General features: G+C 47.2%; 2 protein-coding genes across 2 annotated transcripts in view; one reads left to right on the forward strand and one right to left on the reverse strand.

Moving 5' to 3' along the window:
* cpo (carboxypeptidase O) overlaps window positions 1–16,158 on the forward strand; it is a 46,108-nt gene that overhangs the window by 14,716 nt on the left and 15,234 nt on the right. Inside the window, exons 2-6 of the mRNA XM_070876110.1 lie at window positions 2,221–2,296; window positions 5,678–5,802; window positions 13,289–13,400; window positions 13,491–13,592; window positions 15,058–15,162. Coding sequence (XP_070732211.1) covers window positions 2,221–2,296; window positions 5,678–5,802; window positions 13,289–13,400; window positions 13,491–13,592; window positions 15,058–15,162 — 520 coding nt within the window. The remainder of the gene's footprint in view (window positions 1–2,220; window positions 2,297–5,677; window positions 5,803–13,288; window positions 13,401–13,490; window positions 13,593–15,057; window positions 15,163–16,158) is intronic.
* Window positions 1–16,158, reverse strand: part of fastkd2 (FAST kinase domains 2) — a 94,761-nt gene that overhangs the window by 761 nt on the left and 77,842 nt on the right. The window lies entirely within an intron of this gene.

The following is a 16,158-nucleotide window of genomic DNA, read 5'->3' on the forward strand; positions in this document are numbered from 1 at the left end:
ATCATATTACTCCGAGAATACAAAGGTCATCCCGGAAGGCACACATTATCTGTTCTTGCATAGTTTCTCCCTGTCTGTGTCGATAATCAGTTTCTCCCTGTCTGTGTCGATAATCAGTTTTAGGAGACTCATGCAAGGAACAGATAATCAGTTTTTGTTTTCTTCAGACAAAGAAGTTTGGGTGTTTTCTCTAGCTCCATTATTTCTACAATATCAGCAAGAAGTGATTTTAACCTTTCCCTTTACCATACTACATCGATCGTTTTCTTCCACATGGTAACAAACCGAAAATCCAGCTCCTGATCTCTGTTCATGGACTGGCAAAGGAGGGAGGAAAACACAGGGAAAGGCATGACAGGGCTAATCGTGGGTAACTGAAAATCAAATGCAGGCTGCCAAGGTGTTGCTGCACATTGAACAGTAACTCACAGCAGGAGACAGTGATGGTCATTGGTTCCATCCTCAATCCACTTACATTGGCTGGCAACGCCTCAAATTAAAAATTTTCATCCTTGTTTTCAAATCCCTCCATGGCCTCGCCCCTCCTATCTCTGTAACCTTCTCCAGTCTTACAACCATCTGAGATCTCTGCGCTCCTCCAATTCTGGCCTCTTGTGCATCCCTGCTTTCCATCGCTCCACCATTGGCGGCCATGCCTTCAGCTGCCTACGCCCTAAATTCTGCAGTTCTCTCCCTAAATTTCTCCATCTCTCCATTTCTCACTCCTCTTTTAAGATGCTTATGAGGCTCCAGACCTCATTACAGCCTTGGTCAAAACATGGACAAAAGAGCTAAATTCCAGAGGTGAGGTGAGAGTGACTGCCCTTGACATCAAGGCAGCATTTGACCGAGTGTGGCATCCAGGAGCCCTAGCAAAACTGAAGTCAATGGGAATCAGGTGAAAAACTCTCCACTGGCTTGAGTCATACCTAGCACAAAGGGAAGATGGTTTTGATGGTTGGAGGTCAATCATCACAGCCCCAGGACATCGCTGCAGGAGTTCCTCAGGGCAGTGTCCAAGACCCAAATATCTTCAGCTGCTTCATCAATTACCTTCCCTCCTTCATAAGGTCAGAAGTGGGGATGTTCGCTGATAACTACATAGTGTTCAGTGCCATTCGCAACTCCTCAGGTAATGGAGCAGTTCATGCCCACATGCAGCAAGACCTGGACGACATTCAGGCTTGGGCTGATAAGCGGCAAATAACATTCGCGCCACACAAGTGCCAGGCAATGACTATCTCCAACAAGCGAGAATCTAACCACCACCCCTTGATGGTAATATAATTGCCGAATCCCCCACCATCAACATCCTGAGGGTCACCATTGACCAGAAACTTAACTGAACCAGCCACATCAATACTGTAGCTACAAGAGCAGGTCAGAGGCTAGGTATTCTGCGGCGAGTGTCTCACCTCCAGACTCCCCAAAGCCTTTCCACCATCTACAAGGCACAAGTCAGGAATGTGATGGAATACTCTCTATTTGCCTGGACGAGTGCAGCTCCAACAGCACTCACGAAGCTCAACACCACCCAGGACAAAGTAGCCCGCTTGATTGGCACTCCTTAAACATTCACTCCCTCCAACCTTGACACACCGTGGCTGCAATGTGTACCATCTACAAGATGCACTGCAGGAATTCGCCAAGGCTTCTTCGGTAGCACTTCCCAAACCAGTGACCTCTACCAGCTAGAAGGACAAGGGCAGCAAGTGCATGGGAACAGCATCACCTGCAAGTTCCCCTCCAAGTTACACACCATCCTGACTTGGAAATATATCGCTATTCTTATCGTCGCTGGGTACAGGTCCTGGAACTCCCTTTCTAACAGCACTGTGGGAGTACCTTCACCATGCGGACTGCAGCGGTTCAAGAAGGCGGCTCACCACCATCTTCTCTGGGGCAATTATGGATGGGCAATAAATGCTGGCCTTGCTAGTGTCGCCTACATCCCAGGAATGAATAAAAGAAATTAAAAAAATTTAAAAAAATAAAACCTACCTCTTTGATGTCACCTTATTGTTCGAACAACTACTAGCATTTATATGGCGCCTTTAAAATATTAAAATATTCCAAGGTACTTCATGGGATTGTTATCAGAAAATATTTGATACCGCGTCACATAAGGAGATATTAGGTCATCTTTTTATGTGGCTCGGTGTAAAATTTTGTTTGATAGTTGCCGCTACCAGGAAATTGGAACTTCTCTTCGTATTTCAGGGACCAAGTGCTCCGACTCATCCCTACGGATTCTGAGCAGGTGAAGTTTCTGAACCAACTGGTGGAGGAAGAGCAGGTAGGTTCTGATCTGAGTCTGGGGGACCTGATCAGCAACAATCAAGTGGTACTGACCTTCTGGTGTTAGTTTTATTTTGTTTACAAATCTGCATAAGGCAGACACTGAGGCATCTGATCAACCAGGCATCATCAGGCTCATTGTCCACTCCCAGTAGGGTTGCGTGCAGTGTCCTAATAGTGTCCCAAGATGTTTCACAGGAACATTATCAGAAAAAAATTGACACCGATTCACATAAGGAGCTATTAGGACAGGTGACCAAAAGCTTGGTCAGAGTCGTAGGTTTTAAGGAGCGCCTTAAAGGAAGAGAGAGAGGTGGGGAGCCAGAGAGGTTTAGGGAGATCAGAAGAACATAAGAAATAGGAGCAGGAGTAGGCCACCTGGTCCCTCGAGCCTGCTCCACCATTTAATAAGATCATGGCTGATCTGATCATAGACTCAGCTCCACTTCCCTGCCCGCTCCCCATAACCCTTTATTCCCTTATCGCTCAAAAATCTGTCTATCTCCGCCTTAAATATATTCAATGACCCAACCTCCACAGCTCTCTGGGGCAGAGAATTCCATAGATTTACAACCCTCTGAGAGAAGAAATTCCTCCTCAACTCAGTTTTAAATGTTCGACCCTTTATTCTGAGACTATGTCCCCTAGTTTTAGTTTTCCCAAGAGTGGAAATATCCTCTCTGCATCCACCTTGTCAAACCCTCTCATTATCTTATATGTTTTGATAAGATCACCTCTCATTCTTCTGAACTCCAATGAGTATAGGCCCAACCTACTCAACCTATCTTCGAAAGTCATCCCCCTCATCTCCCGAATCAACCTAGTGAACCTTCTCTGAAAAGCTTCCACTGCAAGTATATCCTTCCTTAAATATGGAGACCAAAACTAAATGCAGTACTCCAGGTGTGGCCTCATCAATACCCTGTACAGTTGTAGCAGGACTTCTCTGCTTTTATACTCTATCCCCCCTTGCAATAAAGGACAACATTCCATTAATCTTCCTGATCACCTGCATACTAACTTTTTGTGTTTCATGTACAAGAAACCCCAGATCCCTCTGTACTACAGCATATTGTAATCGCTCCCCATTGAAATAATAATTTGCTTTTTTATTTCTCCGACCAAAGTGGATAAACTCACATTTTCCCACATCATAGTCCATCTGCTAAATGTTTGCCCACTCACTGAGCCTATCTGTAGTCCTTTGTAGATTTATTGTGTCCTCCTCACAACTTGCTTTCCCACCTATCTTTGCATCATTAGCAAATGTGGCTAAGTTACACTCAGTCCCTTCATCCAAGTCATTAATATAATAGTTGAGGCCCCAGCACTGATCCCTGTGGCACCCCACTAGTTACAGTTTGCCAACCTGAAAATTACCTATTTTTGCCGACTCTGTGTTTTCTGTTAGTTAGCCAATCCTCTATCCACTCTAATATATTATCCCGAACCCTGTGAGCTCTTATCTTGTGCAGTAACCTTTTATGTGGCACCTTATCGAATGCCTTCTGGAAATCCAGATACATTATATCCACTGGTTCCCCTTTATCCATCCTGCTCGTTACATCCTCAAAGAACTCCAGCAAATTTGTCAAACATGATTTTCCTTTCATAAAACCGTGCTGACTCTGCTTGACTGCATTATGATTTTCCAAATGTCCCGCTACCACTTCCTTAATGATGAACTCCAGCATTTTCCCAATGACAGATGTTAGGCTAACTGGTCTATAGTTTCATGCTTTCTATCTCCCTCCTTTCTTAAATAGAGATGTTACATTTGTGGGTTGCCAGTCCGCTGGGACCTCTCCAGAATTCAGGGAATTTTGGTAGATTACAACCAATGCATGCACTATCTCTGCAGCCACTTATTTTAAGACCTTAGGATGCATGCCATCAGGTCCAGGGCACTTGTCCACCTTTAGCCCCATTAGTTTGCCTAGTACTTTGGGCCCAAGTTTCCACACGATAAAAAACGGGCACCCCTCCGAGCTGGGCGCCCGTTTTGAGAGCCTAAAACGGCGCCGGAAAAAAAACGCGCGATTTTGGAGCGCCCTGCAGCTCCTTGTCTGTTTGGCCTGGTGCCCGGGGGGGCGGAGCCTACACTCGCGCCGATTTTGTAAGTGGGAGGGGGCGGGTACCATTTAAATTAGTTTTTTTCCTGCCAGCAATGCTGCGCGTGCGCATTGGAGCGTTCGCGCATGCTCAGTGTGAAGGAAACATTGGCACTCGGCCATTTTTGTAGTTCTTTGTAGCTGTTTAATTTTTGAACATTTTTTAATAAAAGCACATTGCCATCAGTACATCAGCACTGAGAAGGCTGCAGGAAGCCTCAGAAAGTTGAGGCAGCTGTTTCCCTCCCCCTCCCCGCCCGCCGTCAGGAACAAACGGCTGCCTCCTCCCACGCCGCGGGAACGAACGGCTTTCTCCTCCCCCCCCCCCCCCGCGGGAACGAACGGCTTTCTCCTCCCCCCCCCCCGCGGGAACGAACGGCTTTCTCCTCCCCCCCCCCCGCGGGAACGAACGCCTGCAGCATTCTCCCTGGCTGAAGCACTTTCACACAGGTAGGAAGATGGTTTATTTAATCTTTTCTTTGCTTATAAATGTTTATTCAGGTTGGATTTATTTGTGTAATATTTGTAGAAGTATAAATAAGGATTTATTATAGAATTTAATGACTTCCCTTCCCCCCCCCACCTCGTTCTGGACGCCTAATTTGTAACCTGCGCCTGACTTTTTAATTTGTAGACAAGGTTTTTTCAGTTCTACAAAAATCTTCACTTGCTCCATTCTAAGTTAGTTTGGAGTACGTTTTCACTGTGGAAACTTTCAAATCAGGCGTCAGTGGCCGGACACGCCCCCTTTTGAAGAAAAAATTCTGGTTCCAAAGTGGAACTGTTCTAACTGACTAGAACTGCAGAAAAAAAAATGTGGAGAATTGCGATTTCTTAGATAGTCCGTTTTCTACCAGTTGCTCCTAAAAATCAGGCGCAAATCATGTGGAAACTTGGGCCCTTTACCTCTAGTAATAATGAGATCAGCCCATCATGCCTGTGTTGGCTCTTTGAAAGATCTAACCAATTAGTCCCAGTCCCCGCTCTTTCCCCTTTGTCCTGTATGATTGTAAAAAAGGCAAGGGTTTTATTTTTTGTTTATATCGATGCAGCCTCCTTGCACATTGAAATGTGTTTTATAAATCAAAGCTCCTGGGCAAGATTTGAAACAAGTCAATGCCTTGGCATCAGAATGATTATGATCGCATCCAGAAGATGCTGAAATAGGTTGTTAAATGTTTACTATTACAGATAAGGGTGATTTGAAGAGTTCATATTGTCATTAATCTTTAGAGTTCTGAGGATCAGTGTTGTGTTATTTTGTGCAGATTGATTTATGGAGGCCCCAGTTCCCAGGGGGAATTCAACCTCAGAATGAAGTCCATGCTCGAATCCCAGCCTCAGCACTTGGCACAGTTACAGGTGAACTGAAGAAAAGGGCCCTTCAATACAAGTAGGTGCAGCTCTAAATGATGAAATGATTGTATGTTTTGTCTTACTGCTACCATGCTCGGACAGCCACTTTCCACATCAGATTGCTGCTGCATCATCCCCACTCTGCTCAATACCCAACCATTCCCCATTTTCACAGTGGTCTTTTTGTAAGAATAGAAATTAAGGGCTATAAATTCAGTAGTGCCCCATTTGGGGCGCTAATTTTTGAAACTTGAAAAATTTAGCACCAGGTGCTAATGATTCAGAGCTTTCTCTAAATTGGGTGTCAGCACTCCAGGAAAGAACTGGAGTGCTAAATCAAGCACTATTAACCTCACTACAATGCTACATGGACGCTACTAGCAGAGCGATAATGAAGTTCAGGTGCAATGCAATCAAGAATGATTATTCACACTGGCTCCTTCCAGCTCTTAAAGTGGAGGTTCCATCATTGTTCAGATCTTCATTATCAGCATTATTGGCTGTGAAGGCAACTTGCAACCAACTGAATCCCCTGATCGTAATGGCTGGTCCCACTCCCAGGGAGAGAGCTCGCTGCTTTACCGACCAGACATTGGAGGCATTGGTCGCGGGAGTGAAATGGAGGGTGCCGGCCATTTGAAGGAAGCCATTGTCTCAGGTCTTCAGGACAACGTGGAGGGAAGTAGCCCAGGAGGTCTCGGCCAGCAGTGTGGTCATGAGGAGCCTGACACAGTCCCGGAAGAAATTCAATGACCTCACTTGTGTGGTCAGGGTGAGTATATGCTTCAACAGGACCTACAAACTAGCATCTGCACCTCAGTCTGTATACACTGCACAAACCACCACACCCCTAACACTCACCCAACAAGCATCACCACCTACTACAACTCACATCCACATCACAAGCTTTGCCTATAATGACAGTTATTCAACAATGGAATACATATCTCCCAGACACATAGCTGCACTCTCACTCACACACATTCATTTCTCTTGCAGGTCAAGATAGCCCACAATAGGAGGGAGCAGCAGAGAACAGGCGGGGCTGATGTGCATCTCCAGCAGCTCTCAGACCTTGAAGAGTGAGTGCTGCGACTGATTGGGCAGCAGGTGGCGGGCGCCATGGCCGTCGGCGATGTTGACCCTGTTGGGGACAAAAACGGTATTTCCATCCCCTCTCCTTTTCTCATCCTACTTCCCCCTCACACCAGAAGTCTTTCTCACTTTCCAGCTATCTGCATCCCTTGCTCCATTCCTGCCCCCCTGCCCTCACCTTAACGCGCGTCTTGTGCCATTTTGCTTTCAGATAATCAGCAACCAAGCTGTCCCTGAGCCTCCCAGTGATAGTGAGGTGGGAGAAGAGGAGGAGGAGCAAAACACTGTATCTCTCACCTGCAGGCACCACCTCAGATACTGGCATTGCGTGATCTTTAGAGGCAAGTTTAGTAGAGAGGTCTGCACTGGGTGCTGCACCGGGGACGAGTGGGCTGCAGCAAGGCCAAGGGGAAAGGATAGCTCGGGAGCCCGGAGGCCGAGTTTGCACTTGAGTTCAGGACTCAGATGAGGACCTTGATGGGGAGTCGTTCACAAGAAGGGTGATGGCCATGCACTCCAAGAAGATAGGTGCAATGGCAAGGGTTCCTGAGAGCCTCTCAGCAATGGTAACGAGCATGGAGGAGTCCGCCTCCAACATTGCACAGAGCTCTGCGCACACCATGGAGCCCAGGGAATAGTGGACTCCCAGAGAGACCATGGGGACCCAGACCTCATGATGCGTGTCATTGGCGATGTGGCAGCTACTACTGCAGCACAGGTGGAAGCCATGTAATGCAGACAATGATTTGTGGTATCGAATCTTAGACTGCTCTCATGCAGTCTCAGCTGCATGCCACGCATGGTATGGCTGGTGTCATGCAGTCAATGGTTGGTGGCATCGAGTCTTAGATTACTCTTATGCAGTTGCAGTGTTATGTCTTTAATACTCTTATGAATGACTCCACGAGGTCGAGTATTGTACTTGAGCTGTTGTGATCTTAGTCCCATTTATTGTAACCCCAGAGTGAGGCACAAGCATGGTGGGCAGCCTTTTATACTGGGCCCTGCACAACTATGCAGTTGACCCTCAGGTCTCCCACCTCAGTGCTCTCTGTGACTATACAGTTAGTATACATGACATCACTTCCTCCCGTCTTTAATGCAAATTGACTCGTACATTGACGGTGACCTGGGCTTTGTTCTTCCTGGTTGACCATTGGAGGGTCACTTCTAGCTTGGATGGGTTGGTAGTGAGATTTGTTGTCAGTGGAGGTCCCCATGTTTCTGGTTGTGAGTCCATGACTACTCCATTCTCCCCCCCACACAGAGATCATGGTAATGGCCCGTTACATGCAAGTTGCATTCAAGTTCATCACATGGGTTTTACATTTACATCTTGGTACATTTGTTGGGTGGATTACAGTTGCGTTTCTTTCTGTGTGGTACATTTACATGATCAGTACAGGTATCTCAGTACAGGTACACAAGGACAGTCTAGTTCCAGCACGGCCGGATGAGATCCGGATCATCTTGTGACGGTGCAGCGCCCCATGCTAGTGAGTCTGTGGGCGAGGTGAGCTCATTTTGCTCGAGTTGCCAGAGCTCAGGGCTCTTGCCGTTACTTCTAGTGTCGGGCAGACCCAAAGACAGCTGATGTGTCTGTGACCTCCCTGTCATTTTTGTTGGCACAGTGTCGCTGCTGCTCCCTGGGAAGCGGTCCGAGCGAGTGAGTGTTTCGTCCAAGCGACGGTGGGGCTGCCTCGTTTTGTCCAGCAGTTCGCAGGGGACTGCTGACTCGCTTTCCTTGAGGGCACGGTTGTGAGCACTCTCTAGCTTGGGATCCTGGCTGGTCCGGGTCCCATTCGGAGGAGCCGTTGCGGGTGACCCTTCGCTCTTGGGCATTGCCGTGGTGGCGAGTGGGTTTGTGGACTGCGTCTTTTTCACCCGGGTGGTGGGCGATGGTAGCCAACTGTGAGCATAGGCGCAGTTTACTGTTTCTGGCCCGTGGCGGTTCATGCCATCGGGTGCCTGCAATGTTAAACCGATCTGAGGCAGGGTATCGCTACCGGTGCCTCTGCTCCTCTACTCTGCGGCTTGTCTACTTCTGTCAGCTGTGAGTACACTTTATGATACATCGTTCTGGTCCCGGGGATGCAGGCTATGGTATTGGGTAGCCCGCTGGACCTGTATATGACCGTTAGGTGTTTGCCCGCTAGATTGGCTGATTGTAATTTGCACCTGACATCGCTCAACAACATGTTGCTTGTTACAGCTGGACTTTTACATTGGTTACCAATTTCGAGCAGTTTATTCAAAAATGGCGGGTTGCTGGCCTCCTTTTTAAATGGCCTTACTACTTTTACCACAATCGTCTTCCTTGCGTGGAAGCAAGTATTGTTGCTCCATTAGCGCTGCACCTCGTGGTTTGGACGCCATTCCCTGTCCATGATGTTGACTGCCGCGATCTTTTTTCCCAGGGATTTTGCCATTGAAGCTGGGAAGGTGCCCTCGGATCTTATCTTCCTTTCCAGGAGTCTTGCCACTGAAACCGGGAAGGTGTGTTCGAGTCATCTCGGCCGGATCATCGCCACGCAGTCGTGATGAGCGATCTGTGCCTCGGGGACTGCGCGGATCTGCTCTCTGGTGCCTGGTCCAACCGAAGGTGGGGGCTTGCTCTACCTCTGAGTATGGGGGACGTCGATCGCTGGAGGGATGAAGTCTTCCCAGTTCCAATGACTCTTCCCCATCCATCTTCTTCCAAGTAGCGTTGGTCCATCACTTGAAACAATCCACAATGGTAAATTGTGCACCACGCTATCATGGGATACACTTACATCCGCACTACCAACAACTGATATCAGTTCCTTGGTGTAGGTGCGCAGCTTTGCCTGAACCGGGGCCAACTTGGGTCATTCAGCTTGATCGTTCCATAGCCTCTCAAAGGCTTCCTGGCTCATTACTGACTACTCGCCCCCGTGTCCACTTCCATGAAGACTGGAATGCCATTTATCTCGACTTCCATTATCACTGGAGGACAATCTGTGGTGCAGGTATATACTCGTTACACTTCGTCCTGAGACTGAGCTGCCTCTCTAGCCATCTCCTCGTAATCCACGCTGGATTCACAGCCATCTGCTGACTCCTCTTCCACGTGGTGAGTCACAGCTCTTTTGCACATTCGCTGGAGGTGGCCCTTTGTGTTGCAGCCTTTGCACACATCGTCTCTGAACCGACACTGATGAGCCCTGTGATTACCTCCGCAATGCCAGCATGGTGCTACTTGACTTACGTTTGCCCCCCTCAGCGGACTCTGAATTAAAGGATTCGGGGGCGTGTACGCTTTGCCCTGGGCAGATTCACGTTCAACAGCTCTGCCTGTGAAAGGCGCCATTCTATTTACAGTACTTGCCGGGTTTGAGATCTGAGAGTGAGTCATCATCTGCTTGGTGCTGCGGCTTGAGGTCACGAACACCTGGCTGATGCTGATGGCCTTCTGCAGAGTAACGATGGTTTCGGCAGACAATAGCCTGTGAAGAAGGGCCTCATGACCGATGCCAATTATGAAGACATCCCACAATGCATCGACGAGGGATGTGCCGAATTCACACGGCCCTGCCAGTCTCCTGAGGTCGGCAGCGTACTTCGCGATTTCCCGGCCCTCGGAGTGGCGGTGTGTATAAAATCGATGCCTGGCCGTGAGGATGCTCTCCTTCGGTTTGAGTTGGTCCCGAATTAGCACTTTCAGCTCCTCGTATGACTTGGTCATTGTTTTCTCTGGTGCAAGCAAGTCCCTGACGAGGCCATAGACCGCGGGCCCACAACTGGTCAACAGGATAGCTCTGCGCTTATCTGCCAGTGTGGCCAGATCATCGCCTACCAGGTCATTTGCTACGAAATATTGGTCGAGCCGCTCCGTAAAGGCTTCCCAATCTTCACCCTCTGAGAACTTTTCTAATGCACCAATGTTAGTTATTTTTGCGTGAAAGTTTGTAATCTCGTCGCCAGTTATGTCTTTAATACTCTTATGAACGACTCCACGAGGTCTAGTATTGTACTTGAGCTGTTGTGACCTTAGTCCCATTTATTGTAACTCCAGAGTGAGGCACAAGAATGGTGGACCCTACACACCTATGCAGGTGACCCTCAAGTCTCCCACTGCAGTGGCCTCTGGTGACACACCTTATGTGACAATACAGTTAGTATACATCGTCTACATACATAACACTCAGCTTGATGCCATGCAAGCTCTAACTGCTGCCATTGTCGCTGAGTCCACCACAGTCCACTGACGATCTCACGGTGTCGCAGCAGACTATCAATCTGAGCTCTAGCAGATTGATAGGGATGCTGTGGTGCTGCCCTGGGGGAGTGGCAGTGGCTCAGTGCAGCAGGAACCTGCTGTCCTCGCGCAGAAATGTTGATCCCATCACTGCCACTCCACTATTTCACTTGTCGCTACCTGTCATCCAGCCAGCCCATACTATTGCTGCCCATCCTCAGATGGTGCAGTGTACATCCAGACCTTCCAGGCCCAGAGCTGGTTGAGAGTGTCCTGCAAGGCCATCTGTAGTCTCTTGCCCTGACAGTCAGCAGCTTTCCACCAGCCCTGCTGCAGTCACTGGGGACACACTACATAGAAGCAGTAGATTAGAAAAAGGCATTGTAAAGAGGGGGAGTAAGGGTTTGCACAAGGGTGATTAGTTAATATTGTTTTATATGTGTGTTTACTGAATTTGGATAAAATTATTAATACAATGGAACAGATTTGGTGCTGTGTCTCATTTCAGCTTTGTGCTGTGATATGGAATGAGAAATTGATGGAATGATGGGGACATGCTGAGCAACCGGAAGTCGCCTCAAATTCATTGGAACGGAAGTCTGATGAGGCGATGGCGCACTGCCCTTCCACAAGGCCGATTGAGTGACTGCCTCCTCCCTCACTGCTGTCCGTGCTCCTGTTCCTCCTCATCATCCTCCTCATCTCCCTCTTCCTCCTCCTGAGGTGGTGTGATCATGCCTGGTGGCAATGGTAGCGCCCTCATGATGGCCAGGTTGTGCAGTATGCAGCAGACAATGACGAAAAGGGACACCCACTCAGCCGAGTACTGGAGAGCTCCTCCAAAGTGGTCAAGTCAATGGAACCATTGCTTGAGCACTCCAATGGTCTGCTCAATGATGTTCTTGGTGGTAGCATGGCTATCATTATATGAGTGTAATAGTTGCAGTGGGGAGTCATGAGCCAGGTGGAGAGCGGATAGCCCTTGTCTCCCAGCAGCCAGCCATGAGCTTGATGTGGTGGCAGGAACAGAGCTGCCACACCAGTCTGGCGCAGTGGCTGCTGCCAGGATAGCGGGCATTGACGGTCAGGATTCACTGTGTGCGGTTGCACACCAACTGCACATTAAGTGAGTGGTAGCCTTTGCGGTTACGGATTACCTCAGGATTGTTATGCGGTGCCCGCAAAGCGACATGGGTGCAGTCAATGGCGTTCTGCACCATGGGGAAGCCCGCTATCTTGGCAAGCCTTCTAAGACACTGTTCCTCAGTGAAATTGATGTAGGAGAACTGCTGCTGGAATACCCTGGGAGGGTAAGGCCGCCTGTTGAGAGCCCTGTTTGCCCCCCTCCCTCTGGTCACATTTTGCAATCCTTCTCTTTGCCTCTGTTGCCTCTGACGTTGATGCTGAAAGGCTAGGTCCAGTGCCAGTTCAGTCGCCATTAACATATGGAAATGTTGCACTTTTAAATCTCACCTGAATGATAATGAATCATTTTTATGAGTCAGAAGACGCCTGAAACTGAAAAACGATTACATTGCTCAAAACGGCTGTTTGCATATCTCAAACTGACAAGGCAGCATTCTTTGCCGACTACAAACGGATCGGATGTCGAGGCCCTTAAATACTACTCCTCCAGCAGCCATCCGACTGCATATCGCCTCCTATTGTTGACGGCAGGTGCTCAGGCAGGAGGCGAGAGTGAATTTCTGATCCAGGATGCTAATGGGGCACTGCGCATTAGATGACGTCATGATCAACGGGGCACTAGGGATTGAGGTGGTAAGTCTTAGCGCCATTGCAAATCCGCCAAAAAAGTTTGTGGGTGTCGTTTAATTTTCCACGCCCAGTCGGGAACCAATTAGTGCCTCCCACAAGCGCTAATGGGAGGTGCAAACCAGGCCAATTTCTCCCTCTAATAGTTTTTCTGGTATATGATGTCAATCTCTAGCTGGCAGTTTGGTCACCTAGCATGCACTTAAAAACCCGATCTTGTTCCCTTGGCCAGGGTCCAGCAAGGTTCAATATATTTCATGTGATCCCAGAAAGGCAGTGAGCTGCTTCCACTTGTGCAGATGATCACCATTCACCATCCTCTTCATCACGTTTCAGATATGGCCTTCACTCTCTCCATACCTGGTTCTGACCTGTGTTCTAAAAACATGCTTTCCCATTACGAACTGCACCAACATGTCTTTCTCTGATTCAACAGCGTTTTAACACAAAATATTCAAGATCTCCTGGACAGCCAGATAAAAAGTGACGATAAACAGCCTTTCAGTGCTCGAGCACATAGCTACACCAAGTATCACCCAATGGAAGAGGTAAGACTTATTCAAGAGGGGGAAAGAATTGTTTCCTTTTCCATTTCGTGTCTCAAAAACATCCTTCACCGTTTCTCTCCCAACACTCAGATCTATTACTGGATGGAACAAATGAAGGAAAGCTACAAGGAATTGGTGACACAGCATCTGCTGGGGATAACTTACCAGAAACGGCCGATGTATTATCTGAAGGTATCCTCAGCCTGTTGTACTCAGATCCTCTGCCTCCTCTTTCCATCATCACTTGTTCTTTGTTCTCCCTCCCTCATAAACTCCCTCCTACAACATTTTCCCAATGAGCTTCAGTCACACAATCCCCTCAACCCTGTTCATAGAATCATAGAAATTTACAGCACAGAAAGAGGCTATTCGGCCCATGCCTTCTTAATCACCTTATCTACCTGTTGCACATGTGTGACAATTCCATGTGGCTCAAATTCTTGCCATTGCTTTTTCCTCCATTACTTCTTGTCATCACCTCCCCCGACACTGAGCTCTAATCACAGAGCTGCACTCTCACCTCAGTGACACCACATGACCTTTCCATTTTCCACACACAGTGTTCTTGCATGGCTCACAGCAAGGGTGCCAAATATCAGGACAGTTTTGAAATGCCTCATAATATCTTGGGTGGACAATTCCTTACTGGACTCCTGACAACAGATTTTTGAAAGGTCAGAGAAAGGAGAAATTCATGCCTTCAATCTGGACTTGGTTAAACCCAGAGCCCAGAGATGAATGGATGGAAATTAGTGCACTTTTGCACATAACTCCCTTTACAAAGCGGACAAATTTGTAACCTAAGATTTAACATGGTATTGAATTTATGGATCGTCACAGGTACCTTTACTAACTTTACTCAATGAAAAATGTGGCCAGGCTTATTTTGATAAAGATATTATAGATTTTAGTCATTTTGTCTCAGCAACTCAATTCAGACACAAACCTCTTATGGGATTTGTTCAAATATTCATTTGATTGACAGTTTAAAAAAATAATCTAACAGATACTTAAATTTGTCTAATCCTAATCATTTGCTGGAAAGTATTTATCAACTCAGTCACACTGTCAGCCCCCTCACTCCATTAGAGAAAGGAAACCTTCACATCTTGGTCCTGGGAATGGTTTTAACCCAGGATCTTACGAAGGTTAGGATACCTCATTATATACCAATAGAATGGAGAATGATTGGGTTTTGGAAGGGATGAAATTTGAATTTCATGCTATGGAGTGAAGATTTCCTCATTGGAGATTATTCAGTCATAAGTGAAGCTGTTTGATCTTAAATCATTGGACAGGAGTGCTGACAGCCCACATGTGTTACAGGAAGTGGCAAATGTGCTTCATACTGATATTGGGATACCATCGAGACAATAGAAGTCTACCAGACAGCAACAAACTCGAAGCCTGTAGTCGTGACATTCATGTCCTATACAATGGTCCCTCCTCCTCGGATTTTTTCTGTACGCATGAGAAATTTTAAACTTCTATCCAAATGCCAAACTTCTATCATTCTATGCTATTGGCATCCAGAGCCAATGCTACACCTCATACTTTCTCCTGTCTGAGTAGCAAGGATCCCAGTCATACCCACACAAACAGAGCCAGTTACCCAACCAACATTTCCCCCTTCATTTCCCATCTGTTTTCTTCACAGATCAGTAGAAAATCCGATAAACCCAAGAAGATTATCTGGATGGATTGCGGAATTCATGCCAGGGAGTGGATTGCTCCTGCTTTCTGCCAGTGGTTTGTGAAGGAGGTGAGTATTTCCTTATTGTAGTCCTACAAGTGACCCATTTGAGTCACAATCCTCTCATCAGCTTTCAATGTTGGAGGGCCCAAATCTCCATGAACATTGGGGATGGTCCAGATTGAATGATAGATAATGAATTGACTTCACAATGCCGAATTATGATCATTCTTTTTAAGGTGTTGTAACCTTGATGAGGGTTTTGCAAGTAGAATGTTTAAGGTTTCAGATAATGCCAAATTGTGTTGGGAAAGCAGACTGTTCCCTATAGAAAGGCATTGCTCAGAGTCCTGGAGATAAATATTACAACATCAACAACTTGTATTTATATAGTGCCTTTAATGTAGTAAAACGTCCCTAGGTGTATCACAGGAGTATTATAAGACAAAAAAATTGACACCGAGCCTCATAAGGAGTAATTAGGACAGGTGACTAAAGGCTTGGTCAAAGAGCTAAGTTTTAAGGAACGTCTTAAAGGAGGAAAGAGAGATAGAGAAGCAGAGTGGTTTAGACAGGGAATTTCAGAACTTAGCGCCTGGACAACAGAACACATGGCCACTAATGGTTGAGCGATTATAATCAGGGATACTCAAGAGGGCAGAATTAAAGCAGCACAGATATCTCAGGGGGTTGTGGGGCTGAATGAGATTACAGATATAGGGAGGGGTGAGGCCATGGAGGGATTTGAAATCAATGCGTTGCTTAACCGCGACCCAATTTAGGCCAGCAAGCACAGGGGTGATAGGTGAGTTAGGACATGGGTAGAATGTAGGAGGCCAGCCAGGAGTATGTTGGAATATGCAACAAAGGTTTGGATGAGGGTTTCAGCAGCGGATGAGCTGAGGCAAGGACGGAGATGGATGATGGAGGTGGAACTATGCGGACTTAGTTATGCTGTGGATATGTGTTCGGTCTAATATAACACCAAGATTGCAAAGAGTCAGGTTCAGCCTCAGACAGATGTTAGGGAGAGGGATGGAGTCAGTGGCTATGGAACGGAATTTG

Source organism: Pristiophorus japonicus, chromosome 3, assembly GCF_044704955.1.
Source record: "Pristiophorus japonicus isolate sPriJap1 chromosome 3, sPriJap1.hap1, whole genome shotgun sequence".
Taxonomy (NCBI): Eukaryota; Metazoa; Chordata; class Chondrichthyes; family Pristiophoridae; genus Pristiophorus; species Pristiophorus japonicus.